Source organism: Anolis sagrei, chromosome 13, assembly GCF_037176765.1.
Source record: "Anolis sagrei isolate rAnoSag1 chromosome 13, rAnoSag1.mat, whole genome shotgun sequence".
NCBI classification, from domain to species: Eukaryota; Metazoa; Chordata; class Lepidosauria; order Squamata; family Dactyloidae; genus Anolis; species Anolis sagrei.
In genome coordinates, this window is record NC_090033.1 from 5,002,821 (window position 1) to 5,015,876 (window position 13,056).

The 13,056-nt window shown below is 46.1% G+C and overlaps 1 protein-coding gene across 1 annotated transcript in view; it reads left to right on the top strand.

Moving 5' to 3' along the window:
- The window catches only part of SCNN1D (sodium channel epithelial 1 subunit delta), a 56,657-nt gene extending 52,597 nt beyond the window's left edge, over positions 1-4,060 (top strand). Inside the window, exons 11-13 of the mRNA XM_060759107.2 lie at positions 645-700; positions 816-891; positions 2,852-4,060. Coding sequence (XP_060615090.2) covers positions 645-700; positions 816-891; positions 2,852-3,256 — 537 coding nt within the window. The 3' untranslated portion in view covers positions 3,257-4,060. The remainder of the gene's footprint in view (positions 1-644; positions 701-815; positions 892-2,851) is intronic.
- Positions 4,061-13,056: the final 8,996 nt, after the last annotated feature.

Here is a 13,056-nt window from a genome sequence, read left to right on the forward strand (position 1 = left end):
GAGTGTGCTTGAAGGACCTCCTTCTACTGGAGGTCCTCAAACAGAAGCTGGACATTTTGAAGGACCTCCTTCTACTAGAAGTCTTCAAACAGAAGCTGAGTGTGCTTAAAAGACCTCCTTCTACTAGAGGTCCTCAAACAGAAGCTGAGTGTGCTTGAATGGCCATCCAAATTCTGTTTGCGGACCTCCAAGAAGAACTGCAGATGTTATGATAGACATCTTGAAGTCTCTGAATGGATGCCATAGAGAAAATGGAGCCAGCTTGTTTTCTGGTGCTCCAGAGACTACAACATGAACCAATGGGTTCAGATTACAAGAGGAAGAATCCACCTAAATATTAGGAAGAACTTCGTGACCATATCAGATGTTCAAGAGTAGACTAGAACCCCTCAAACAGTTTTGGTGGGCTCTCCTTTTATGGAGATGATAGGATGAGCATCTGTCCAAAGTGCTTTAGTTGTGTACTCCTACATAGAAGAGGGTTGGGCTGGTTGTCCCTCATAATTCCACGATCGCTTTCTTGAACTGAAGAGGGACAGTGTTGTTAGACACTGGCCTGATGAAGACAACCTCATTGCTAAACCCTTGACATTCGTGCCAACTTGCTCTGCACCCGTGTCTCACTTCCTGCTTCTGTATTTCAGGGATGGATCCACAAGACTTTGCAAGCACGGCACAGTTACAACAAAACTGGCCCTAGGTGAGTGTCAACTATTCCTTCCTTTGCTTTGGCCTTCCTGGTTTTACTCAACACTTCCCCAAAAGAGTCCGAAAAATTTAGCTTCGCCTCCCAACTTGTTTTGTCTCTCTTTCAGGAAAGATATCGCCAAGGTGAACGTTTTCTTTGAGAGGCTTGACTACAACTCGTGGGACGAGTCTCCTGAATACGATGTGAGTTGGAGCTTTTGTGAATTCTGTTACTGGGCAGTATTTGTGAAGGATACGTTCCTGGCCAGATTATTCTCTGGCTAGATTGGTTAAAAAAGTGCTTCTCAACCTGGGGGTCGCAGCCACCAGAGGGGTCACAAGGAGCTTTCAGAGAAGTTGCCAAAGACCATCCAAAAACATATATTTCTGATGGTCTCAGGAACCCCTTTAGCAGAGAAGGTTGACAATCTCTCCGCCTGCCCTTCTCTTCCTTTTTGGACACAGAAGGCAAATCCTCCCACCAAAAGCCCTCCTCTGTTGTGATTGGACAGCCTCCCAACCAAGGGGAGGGCTGATTCTCAGCAGGGAGGGAAGAGCAGGCATGCTCGGTGCATGGCAGCGTGGTGTGCATGTGTGGGCAAGGGAGAGTGTGCAAGGCTAGATGGGAATCCTCCCACCAAAAGCCCTCCTCTGCTGTGATTGGATGGCCTCCCAGAAAAGGGGAGGGCTGTTTCTTGGACTCCAAGCAGAGAGGGGAGAGCAGGCGTGCTCGGTTCATGGCAGCGTGGTGCGCATGTGCGGGCAAGGGGGAGTGTGCAAGGCTGGATGGGAATCCTCCCATCAAAAGCCCTCCTCCGTTGTGATTGGCTAGCCTCTCAGCCTAGGGGAGGGCTGTTTCTGATACTCTGAATGAGGAGGGGAGAGCAGGCATGCTCGGCACATGACAGTGTGGTGCGCATGTGCGGGCAAGGGAGAGTGTGCAAGGCTGGATGGGAATCCTCCCATCAAAAGCCCTCCTCCGTTGTGATTGGCCAACCTCTCAGCCAAGGGGAGGGCTGTTTCTGAGACTCCAAATGAGGAGGGGATAGCAGGCGTGCTCGGCACATGGCAGTGTTGTGTGCATGGGCAGGGCAAGGGAGAGCATGTGAGACTGGAGGGAGGTTTCCACCAGCAAATCTCTTCAAAGCATAGAGGTTCTGTGTGGGAAGTTCGGCCCAATTCTATCGTTGTTGGGGTTCAGAATGCTCTCTGATTGTAGATGAGCTATAAATCCCAGCAACTATAACTCCCAAATGTCAGGGTCTATTTTCCCCAAACTCCCTCAGTGTTCACATTTGAGCATATTGAGTATTTGTGCCAAGTTAGGTCCAGATCTATCATTGTTTGAGTTCACAGTACTCTCTAGATTTAGGTTTGAGGTCATTCATTGGTGGGGTTTAGAATGCTCTTCGATTGTAGGTGAGCTATCAATCCCAGCAACTACAACTTCCAAATTTCAAGGTCTCTAACTCCGAAATGGCAAAGTCTATTTTCCCCAAACTCCACCAGGGTTCACATTTGGGCATTTTGAGTATCCAAGCCAAGTTTGGTCCCAATCTATCATTGTTTGAGTCCACAGTGCTCTCTGGATATGGGTGAACTACAACTCCCAAACTCAAGCTCAATGCCCACCAAACCCTTCCAGTATTTTCTGTTGATCATGGAGTTCTGCACACCAAGTTTGGTTCAATTCCATTGTTGGTGGAGTTCAGAATGTTCTTTGATTGTAGGTTAACGATAAATCCCAGCAACTACAACTCCCAAATAACAAAATGAAAAAACACTCCCAACCCCACCAGAGTCCAAATTTGGGCGTATCGGGTATTTGTGCCGAATTTGGTCCAGTGAATGAAAATACATCCCGCATATCAGATATTGATATGACAATTCATAATAGGAGCAAAATTAGTTATGAAGTAGCAACCATATGTGCAATTCACAGGAACCATAACGGAGAAATAATGTGATGGTTGGGGGTCACCACAACATGAGGAACTGTATTAAGGGGTTTGCGGGATTAGGAAGGTTGAGAAACACTACTAAAACATTCTTTCAAAAGGCCCATCTAGAGGACCTAGAAGTTCCGAAGACATTGTTCTCTCAGGGAAACATCAACAGACTTTTTCAACATTGTAACCATATGGTCCTCTCTTTGGTTTCTCAGATCAACCTGGTCATGTCCAACATGGGAAGCCAATGGAGCCTGTGGTTTGGGTCTTCCGTGCTGTCCGTGGTCGAGATGTTTGAGTTCCTCGTGGACGCGGCCATTTTGACGCTCCTTCTCTTCTACCGGCGCCTGACTGCCAAGAAATCGCACAAAATGCCTCACTCTCCGACTGTCCCGAGTGTGAGCTTGATGCTGGAGAAGTACCGCTACGTGGAGGAAGGTCTGGCCACGAACCAGCCTTCAGAGCAGACTTACAATGGTGAAGCCACCTTCTCCCAAGATGGTCTTCCTTCATATTCCAAATACGACAAGTACCAGCTGCCCGAGCTGTACTCGAGTGTGGTGCTTCATAGATATGAACCTCAGCATGAGCATTGCATCGATTTCGGCTCCAAGAGCTAATGGGAGTAGCAAAGCATCTGAAGTCATGCCAGCTCTACCTTGACAACCTTGCAAGGTTCCTTCGGGTTCTGACCCTTGACATAGCAGATCCAGAACCAGAAAACTGATTGGATCTGTTATTTGATGGAGGAGATGAAATCTGTGATTTTTCCCTTTTCCTCCATTGGCGCGGACTTGTCCTGGAGTAAACAAGATGGCGTCAAATGATCAAAGGTTGGGTTGTCGTTCCAACCCTGAGTTGACTTGAAGAGACCCAATGGATCTTATCCAGGTGGGAAGGATGTTGCATCCAAATTGGTTCCTGGACTGACTTGAAAACTCTTTGTGTATTACACTATGGGACAAAATATGAAAACGATTCTGTTCCTGGTTTGAAAGTGTTGTTTCCGGTTTAGTTGTGTGGTACCTACTTTGAAAGTAGTTGTTATGCACCAGAAACTCCTGTATATACTTGAGTATAAGCCGAGTATTATACTAATTTCTTATTTGCATTTCCTCCTGAAATGTTTGCAAATCCTCTCTCTCTGTATATATTTCCCTCTTGCAATATTTGCAAGCCCTATATATCTATGTTTATATCTATTTAGACATCTCTATATATGTGTGTGTGTGCATTTTCCCTGCAATATTTGCAAGCCCTATATATCTATATTCATATCTATCTAAACATGTCTCTCTCTATATATATTAGTCAGTGCATCCCCCCTCTGTAATATTTGCAAGCCCTATATATCTATATTCGTATCTATCCAGACATGTCTATATTTATTTGGGTGTGCATTTTCCCCCTATAATATTTGCAAACCCTATATATCGATATTCATATCTATGTAGACATGTCTCTCTATATATATTAGACTGTGCATTCCCCTCAGAATATTTGCAAGCCCTATATATCTATATTCATATCTATCCAGACATGTTTTTATATATTTGGATGTGCATTTCCCCCTGGAATATTTGCAAGCCCTATATATCTATAGACATGTCTGTGCATTTTCCCCTTGTAATATTTGCAAGCCCTATAGATCTATATTCATATCAAACTCTACATGTGTATATATATTTGCATTTCCCCCTGTAATATTTGCAATATTCATATATATCTATCTAGACATCTCTATATATTTATCAATATCTATATCTATATAGGATTTGCAAAGACAAATATGTGAGGGGAAAATTCATAGATAAAATTATTTATATCTATATACACATACACACAGAGAGAGATATACAGATATATAGGTACCTCTATATATTTGTCAATATCTATATCTATATAGGATTTGCAAAGACTTGCAGACATGTGAGGGAAAAAATTTATATACACACACACACATCTCTATAGGTATCTCTCCCTCTCTCTCACTCTCTCTCTCTATATATATATATATGTAGGATTTGCAGAGACTTGAAAACGTGAGAGGAAAATTCATATATAAAAATAATGTGTATATATAGATACAGATGAACATGTACATGGAAATCTCTAGATATCTCTAGATGTATATAGGATTTGCAAACATATGAGGGGAAATTCATATATAAAATTAATGTATATAGATAGATAGGTACAGAGGGATTACAAAGGCTTGCAGTGGGAAATGCCTATATATCTGTAGGGAAGATTAACAGATATTTCCGGGGATAAGATCAATTGATATTCCTGACTTGAAAGGGTTTCTCTCCCCCTCCTTTCCCTTTTCAAAACCTTCCAGCCCGGGAGGAGAAGCAGAGCAGAAGCAGAAAAGGAAACACACTGTTTAGGGAGAGGAAGAGGAGAGTGAAATAGATCATACACTGCAAGGGCTTCTCTCCCCCTCCTTTCCTTTTTCAAAACATTTCAGACTGGGAGGAGAAGCAGGGCAGAAGTGGAAAAGGAAACACACTGTTTAGGGAGAGGAAGAGGAGAGTGAAATAGATCATACATTGCAAGGACTTCTTTCCCCCTTTCTTTCCCTTTCAAAACCTTTCCAGCCTGGAAGGAGAAGTAGAGCAGAAGCAGAAAAGAAAACACACTGTTTAGGGAGGGGAAGAGGAGAGAGAAATAGATCATACATTGCAAGGACTTCTTTCCCCTTTCTTTCCTTTCCAAATCTTTCCAGCCTGGGAGGAGAAGTAGAGCAGAAGCAGAAAAGAAAACACACTGTTTAGGGAAGGGAACATGAGTCAGAAATATATCATATATTGCAAGCAATGGCCTCCAGACTCCCCTGCCCGGCTTGATCCCATTATAAGCTGAGGGAGGCCATAAAAAGATCTGAAAAATTCGGCTTATCTTTGAGTATATATGGTATATTGAATTAGTTGTGACTCAATGAGATATTAATTGAAAAACGATCGCAAAATGTGTTGCAGGATGTCCTGGAACAGCAAAGTTTTTGCAGTTTAATAAACTTTTTCCATGTTTTTGTGATAGAACCAATTAGGAAATGACATTTATATCCCAGGAACAAAAATTGTGTTACTTAGTGTTATTTGCCTTGGGGCTAGAGCGGTCTTGTTTTTGGATACGCCTGACCTGTGGCCTCCTTTCAAGAATCGCTAACGGTATTCGCTCGAAAAGTCTTATTTCTTCGGAGGGCAGGAGCGAGGCTGGCGGCTGTCCAGATCTCTCCGTCTCTCTTTCTCGTTCTTGGCTTTCTGTGAAAAGCCTCCTGGAGAAACCAGATCCGACTAGGCACCTCTAGACAAACGGATTGGACCGTCAACATTTTGCAGATGTTCCCGAGTTAAATGTTAAACCATCCACACACACACACATATTTTTAAATGTCTCTAATCAGACGTTTACGAGCCTATGTTCTCAACCGGGAGCCGGGGAAGATGTGTGATAACACTTGACCGCACTAATAGGTTAATGCCTGAGACGCGTTGTTTGTTTGAAGGCGAGCGCTGTTCTGTTTGCCCTCGCTCATAAAATCCACAGCAGGGAGTGTGATCTTTTTTGCCGTTTGTGTTGTTCCTCCTTCGAACTGTGAAGCCGGGAGTTTGCTTAAACTGAGAGCAGCCAGACAGATTGGCCATAAAGGACTCTTACCATTTTGTTGTGCTACTTGAATTCAGATTGGGGCATCTGTTCTGGCAAGGGGGAAATAGGGACGTGGACAATGTAAGCTTCTGGGATTGGCTGGCACTACAAAGACCCCAGATTTCCAATTTTGAAAAACGATCATGTTGAATGTCATCCTTGTGAATTATGGTTGAACGTGACCTCCCCCTGAATTTTGTACTCAGATTTAGTTTCCGTCTTCAAGATATCTCATTATGTTTATACAGTCTTGATTATCCAACCTTTGCTTATCCGACATTCGGATTATCCAATGCGCCTTGACTGCATCTGGCTAGGAAGTTTAGAAACAAGGCTCTTCTTCTTCCTCAGAGAATTGCAACGAGGCTCCCCTTCCTTCCTCTCTTCCTCCTCTGGCTCCGGACTCTGCTTCCCTCCTTACAATGAAGCTCCCCTCCCTCCCTCCCTCCCTCCCTCCCTCCCTCCCTCCCTCCCTTCCTTCCTTCCTCTCTTCCTCTTTTCCTCCTCTGGCTCCGGACTCTGCTTTTCTCCTAGCAACAAGCCTCCCTTCCTCCCTCCCTCCCTCCCTCCCTCCCTCCCTTCCTCCCTCCCTCCCTTTCTTCCTCTCTTCCTTCTCTGGCTCCTGCTTCCCCTCTTGCTGTCTCTCTCCTCCCTGGGGCCTTGCATTCCATTTCTCTCTTCAAGATATCTCATTATGTTTATACAGTAGAGCCTCGCTTATCCAACCTTCGCTTATCTGACATTCTGTATTATCCAACGTGCCTTGGCTGCTTCTGTCTAGGAAGAATAGAAAAAAGGTTCTTCCTCAGAGAATTGCAATGAGTCTCCCTTTCCTCTCTTCCTTCTCTGGCTCCGAACTCTGCTTCCCTTCTTGCTGTCTCTCTCTTCCCTGGGACCTCACATTCAGCCCAGGCAACACTTCTTGGAAGCAGACTCCACGTGGGTAAAGGTGGGAGGGTGGGCACCAAAACAGCCCGCTGTCCTGGCTGCTCCACCGGCCTCATTCTTTAGCACACTTGACTTCGGCACCCATCCTCATCTCGCCCCCTCCCTGCAGCTCCAGCCCGGCTCCCTCTCGCTTATCTGACATTCCATATTATCCGATGCGCCTTGGCTGCTTCTGGCTAGGAAGAATATAAAAAGGCTCTTCCGCAGAGAATTGCAACGAGGCTCCCCTTCCTCCCTCTTTTCCTTCTCTGGCTCCTGCTCTGGACTCCACTTACCTCCTTGCTGTCTCTCTCCTTTCTGAGACCTCGCATTCAGCCCAGGCAACACTTCATGGAAGTGGACTCCACATGGGTAAAGGGAGAGTCCTACCGAGGCTGCCTCCTGCCCTGGCTGCTCCACCGGCCTCGTTTTTGGCACACTTGACCTCGGCACCTATCCTCGCCTTCCCTCCTTCCTGCAGCCCCAGCCCGGCTCTCTCTCCCTCTCTCTTTTTCTCACCAGCAGCGGAAATGTTTGCTTTATGGAAGAGGGTGGTAAAGATAGAAAGAGAGCAGGCACTGAAGGTAGAAGGCAAGGAAGGGGGGTTGCATGCGGGAGGAGCCTGGGAGTAATATCAAGAGCCCCCGTTCCTTCCTTCCTACCTTTGCTCGAGTTTAATAGGCTTTTCCTTAATTTCTCCGTATTATCCGGAATTTTCGCTTATCCAACGTTCTGGTGGCCCGTTTATGTCGGATAAGTGAGACTACTGTATATGTACAAATACATGTATTCCAAAATCTGAAATCCCAAACACTTCTGGTCCAAAGTATTTCAGATAGGGATGCTCAACACCTACAACTCTAGGATGTGCATCTCTACCTTCAATAGTAAATCTCCGCCTGTTCCAAATGATCCTGTTCATCCCACCATAATTGTATTGTCTGCCTAAAAGATGTATTGTATTTGAAGGCAATTGGTGGGTTCAGAGGTACAGCCGATCCACTCTGGGTTTATTCTCGTTCTCCAATGTCCTGCGCCGTATTCCCAGAAATAAATTCCATATCTTGCATAGCAACCTCCAAGTTTGAAGGAAAACCCCCCGAGTTGGGTTGATGGAGCCTCAGGATCAGAAGCCACAATCTCTGCTGCTGTGTTTGTTCTGTTTTGGGTATTAGTACGACAAGGTATGGATGCTGTTGTAATATGGACATTTGACTGTAATTTATTTGGGTTGTGTGCTTGTACGAAAGGGAGAGAAATAAAGATGATAACTCACTGTCCTTGTCGTTGATGCTTCATTGAATTCCCACCTCATCCTGATCAAGGAAAAGAAGGAAGTGACAGAGGGATGAAGGATGGAGGGAAGGAGAGAAGGAAGGGAAGAGGGAGGGAAGAAAGGAAGGATGGAAGATAGAGCATCTTCTACTGAGATACCTTCACAAACACATGCACAGCTTTTGGAAGAGCTGCCTTAGAGTTAGGGGCCACAAGAGTAGGATCTATGGGCCTCATGGGGTACAGAAATAGGAGCCCCCAGTGGCACAGGTCTTCTTTAGAGGCTTTGAAGAGAGGCTGGCTGTCCACTTGTCAAGAGTGCATTGATTGTGTCTTTCTGCATGACTCGTTGGGGTGTCTTTCAGTTCTAGGAGTTTATGGAATCCCACCTCGAGTCTCATGGGGTCAGGAATCACAGAATCATAGATTTGGAAGAGACCTCTTGGGCAATCCAGTCCATTAGACTTGAGGTGGGTTTTCATAGACTCCTAGAGTTGCATTAACCCCAAAGGTCCACCCAGTCATGCTGAAAGACACAATCAAAGCACTCCTGACAAATGGACATCCAGGCCCTATTGGAAAACCTCCAGAGAAGAAGACTCCACCACAATGGCTTCAAACTACAGGAAAGGAGATTCCATCTCAACATGAGGAAGATCCTCCTAACTGTGAGAGCTGTTTAGCAGTAGATCTCTCTGCCCCGGAGTGTGGTGGAGGCTCCTTCTTTGGAGGCTTTGGAACAGAGACTAGATAGCCATCTGTTAGGGGAGCTTTGGATGCCATTTTCCTGCTCCTTGGCAGAATGGGGTTGGACTGGATGGCCCATGAGGTCTCTTCCAACTATATGATTCTATGATTCCTAACTCCATGAGACTTGAGGTGGGCTTCCATAGACTCCTAAAGTTGGAAGACACTCCAAAGGACCATCCAGTCATGCAGAAAGACAAAGCACTCCTGACAAGTGAACATCCAGCCCCTACTTGAAAGCCTCCAGAAAAGAAGACTCCACCACAATGGCTTCAAACTACAGGAATGGAGATTCCACCTGAACATGAGGAAGAACTTCTTAACTGTGAGAGCTATTCAACAGTGGAACTCCCCCTCTGCTGTGGAGTGTGGCGGAGGCTCCGTCTTTGGAGGCTTTGGAACAGAGGCTAGATAGCCATCTGTTGGGGGTGCTTTGAATGCATTTTTCCTATTTCTTGGCAGAATGGGGTTGGACTAGATGACCCACAAGGTCTCTTCCAACTCTTAGGAACCTCTTTGGTCTTAGGAACTCCTTTGGCAGAGAATGCTGAAGATTCTTAACCCCATGAGGTGGGCTTCCATAAACTCCTAGAGCTGCAAGACACCCCAGCTAGAAGGCTGGAGTTTCTTAACCCCATGAGAACTGAGGTGGGCTTCCATAAACTCCTAGAGCTGCAAAACACCCCAACCAGAGCTGAAGATTCTTAACCCCATGAGAACTGAGGTGGGCTTCCATAAACTCCTAGAGCTGCAAGACACCCCAACCAGAAGGCCGGAGATTCTCAACCCCATGAGAATTGAGGTGGGCTTCCATAAACTCCTAGAGCTGCAAAACACCCCAACCAGTCATGCAGAAAGACACAATCAAAGCACTCCTGACAAGCATACATCCAGCCTCTACTTCCAACTCTAGGATTCTATGTCACTAGAAATGCCTTGTCTTCCTATTGGATTTCTCCATTCTCCCTCCCTGTTTCTGGAACGGTGTGTGTCTTGCAATGCCGGTTGGGGCGTTGCCCGCCTCGTTTCGCCAATTTGGACAACTCCTTTTCCTACAAAGCAGGACTTAAGCCTCTCAAAGAAAAAGCAACACCAACAAGGCTATATGTTCCTTGGAAGGGCCAAACCCTTCTAATCCTTCTTCCTATCAGCATGAATTAGGAATCATTAAGTTAATCCACCTCTCTTTCAATTCCACAAACTGGGAATTGCCAGCCAAGTTTTGGGGGTGAGACTCGAAGCTGAAGCTGGAGGAGGAATATTAGTCATTGTTGTTGTCTTATCCAAGGGAAAGGGGAGGATTTGGGGGTTCCCCTAATATGTCACGCGCCAACCTATGTTGATGTGTCCTACTCAGGCGAGCGGAGGGTGAACAATGCGAAGGAGATGAGTCACAGCAGAACGACTCCGTTCGATTGCAAATCCTGTTCCTTCTAAGCTTTGAAACTAAAGTGATGGAACTTCTGATCTTCAGCCTTCTCTGCCAAAGGGCCATCACAAACAGATGTTTCCTGATGGTGTATGGCGACCCCTCTGAAACCCCTTGTGACCCCCCGAGTGGTCGCAACCCCCAGGTTGATCTAGTAGTTAGATCTAGTAGTTAGTTAGTGGTCGCAACCCCCAGGTTGAGAAATGCTGATCTGGTAGTTAGATCAGTGTTTCTCAGCCTGAGGGTTGGGACCCCTTGGAGAGACTCGAGGGGGTTTCAAAGAGGTCGCCAAAGACCATCAGAAAACATATACAGGGTTATTCAAAATGCATAGGCCAATAAGCCATTCAATTGAATGGCTTATTGGCCTATGCATTTTGACTAACCCTGTATTTTTGATGGTCTTAGGAACTGGTTTGGCAGAGAAGGCTGACGATCTAGCTCAGTGTTTCTCAACCGTCCTAATGCCGCGACCCCTTAGTACAGCTCCTCATGTTGTGTTGACCCCCAACCATCACATTATTTTCGTTGCTACTTCATAACTATAATTTTGCTCCAGTTATGAATCGTAATGTAAATATCTGATATGCAGGATGTACTTCCACTCATTGGACCAAATTTGGGACAAATACCCAATATGCCCAAATGTGAATACTGATGAGATTGGTTTTGTCATTTGGAGTTGTAGTCTCTGGGATTTATAGTTAACCTACAATCAAACAGCGTTCTGAACACCAACAATGGAATTGAACCAAACTTGGCACTCAGAACTCCCATGAACAGTAGAAAATACGGGAAGGATTTGGTGGGCATTGACCTTGAGTTTTGGAGTTGTAGTTTACCTAAATCCAGAGAGCTCTGTGGACTCAAACAATGAGTGATCTGGACCAAAATTGGAACGGATACTCAATATGCCCTGATGGTGTTTGGTGACCCCTCTGAAACCCCTTGTGACCCCCCGAGTGGTCGCAACCCCCAGGTTGATCTAGTAGTTAGATCTAGTAGTTAGTTATGCCCAAATGTGAACACTGATGGAGTTTGGGGAAAACAGACCTTGACATTTGGGAGTTGTCATTGCTGGGATTTATAGTTCACCTACAATCAAAGAACATTATGAACCCCACTATAGAATCATAGAATCAAAGAGTTGGAAGAGACCTCATGGGCCATCCAGTCCAACCCCATTCTGCCAAGAAGCAGGAATATTGCATTCAAATCACCCCTGACAGATGGCCATCCAGCCTCTGTTTCAAAGCTTCCAAAGAAGGAGCCTACACCACACTCCGGGGCAGAGAGTTCCACTGCTGAACGGCTCTCACAGTCAGGAAGTTCTTCCTCGTGTTCAGATGGAATCTCCTCTCTTGGAGTTTGAAGCCATTGTTCCCTTGCGTCCTAGTCTCCAGGGAAGCAGAAAACAAGCTTGCTCCCTCCTCCTCCCTGTGGCTTCCTCTCACATATTTCTACATGGCCCTCATCATATCTCCTCTCAGCCTTCTCTTCTTCAGGCTAAACATGCCCAGCTCCTTAAGCCGCTCCTCATAGGGCTTGTTCTCTAGACCTTTTATCATTTTAGTCGCCCTCCTCTGGACACATTCCAGCTTGTCAATATCTCTCTTGAATTGTGGTGCCCAGAATTGGACACAATATTCCAGATGTGGTCTAACCAAAACAGAATAGAGGGGCAACATGACTTCCCTAGATCTAGATAGAAAAGGAGTTGTCCAAATTGGCAAAACGAGGCGGGCAACGATAGAATTGGGCCATACTTCCCACGCAGAACTCTCATGCCTTTCAGAGACTGGGTGGCGTGAGCCTCCCTCCAGCCTCGCACGCTCTCCCTTGCATGCAGATGCACACCAGGCTGCCATGTGCCGAGCATGCCTGTTCTCCCCTCCCCACTTGGAGTCTCAGAAACAGCCCTCCCCTTGGGTGAGAAGTCAGCCAATCACAGCAGAGGAGGGCTATGCCTTGAAGGGACTTGCTGGTGTGAGCCCCCCTCCAGCCTTGCGTGCTCTCCCTCGCCTGCACATGCGCACCACACTGCCATGCACGAAGCACGCCTGCTCTCCCCTCCCCACTTGGAGTCTCAGAAACAGCCCTCCCCTAGGCTGAGAGGCCAGCCAATCATGGCAGAGAAGGGCTCTTGGTGGGATTCACCCTCTGTTTCCAAAAAGGAAGAGAAGGGGAGAGCAGGTGTGCTCAGCACATGGCAGTGGGCAAGGAAGAGCATGTGAGGCTAGAGGGAGGCTCGTTCCACAGAGTCCCTTCAAGGCATAGGGTCTCTGTTTTGGAAGTTTGGCCCAATTCTATTGTTGCTGGGGTTCAGAATGCTCTTTGATTGTAGGTGAACTATAAATCCCAGCAGCAACAACACCCAAATGTCAAGGT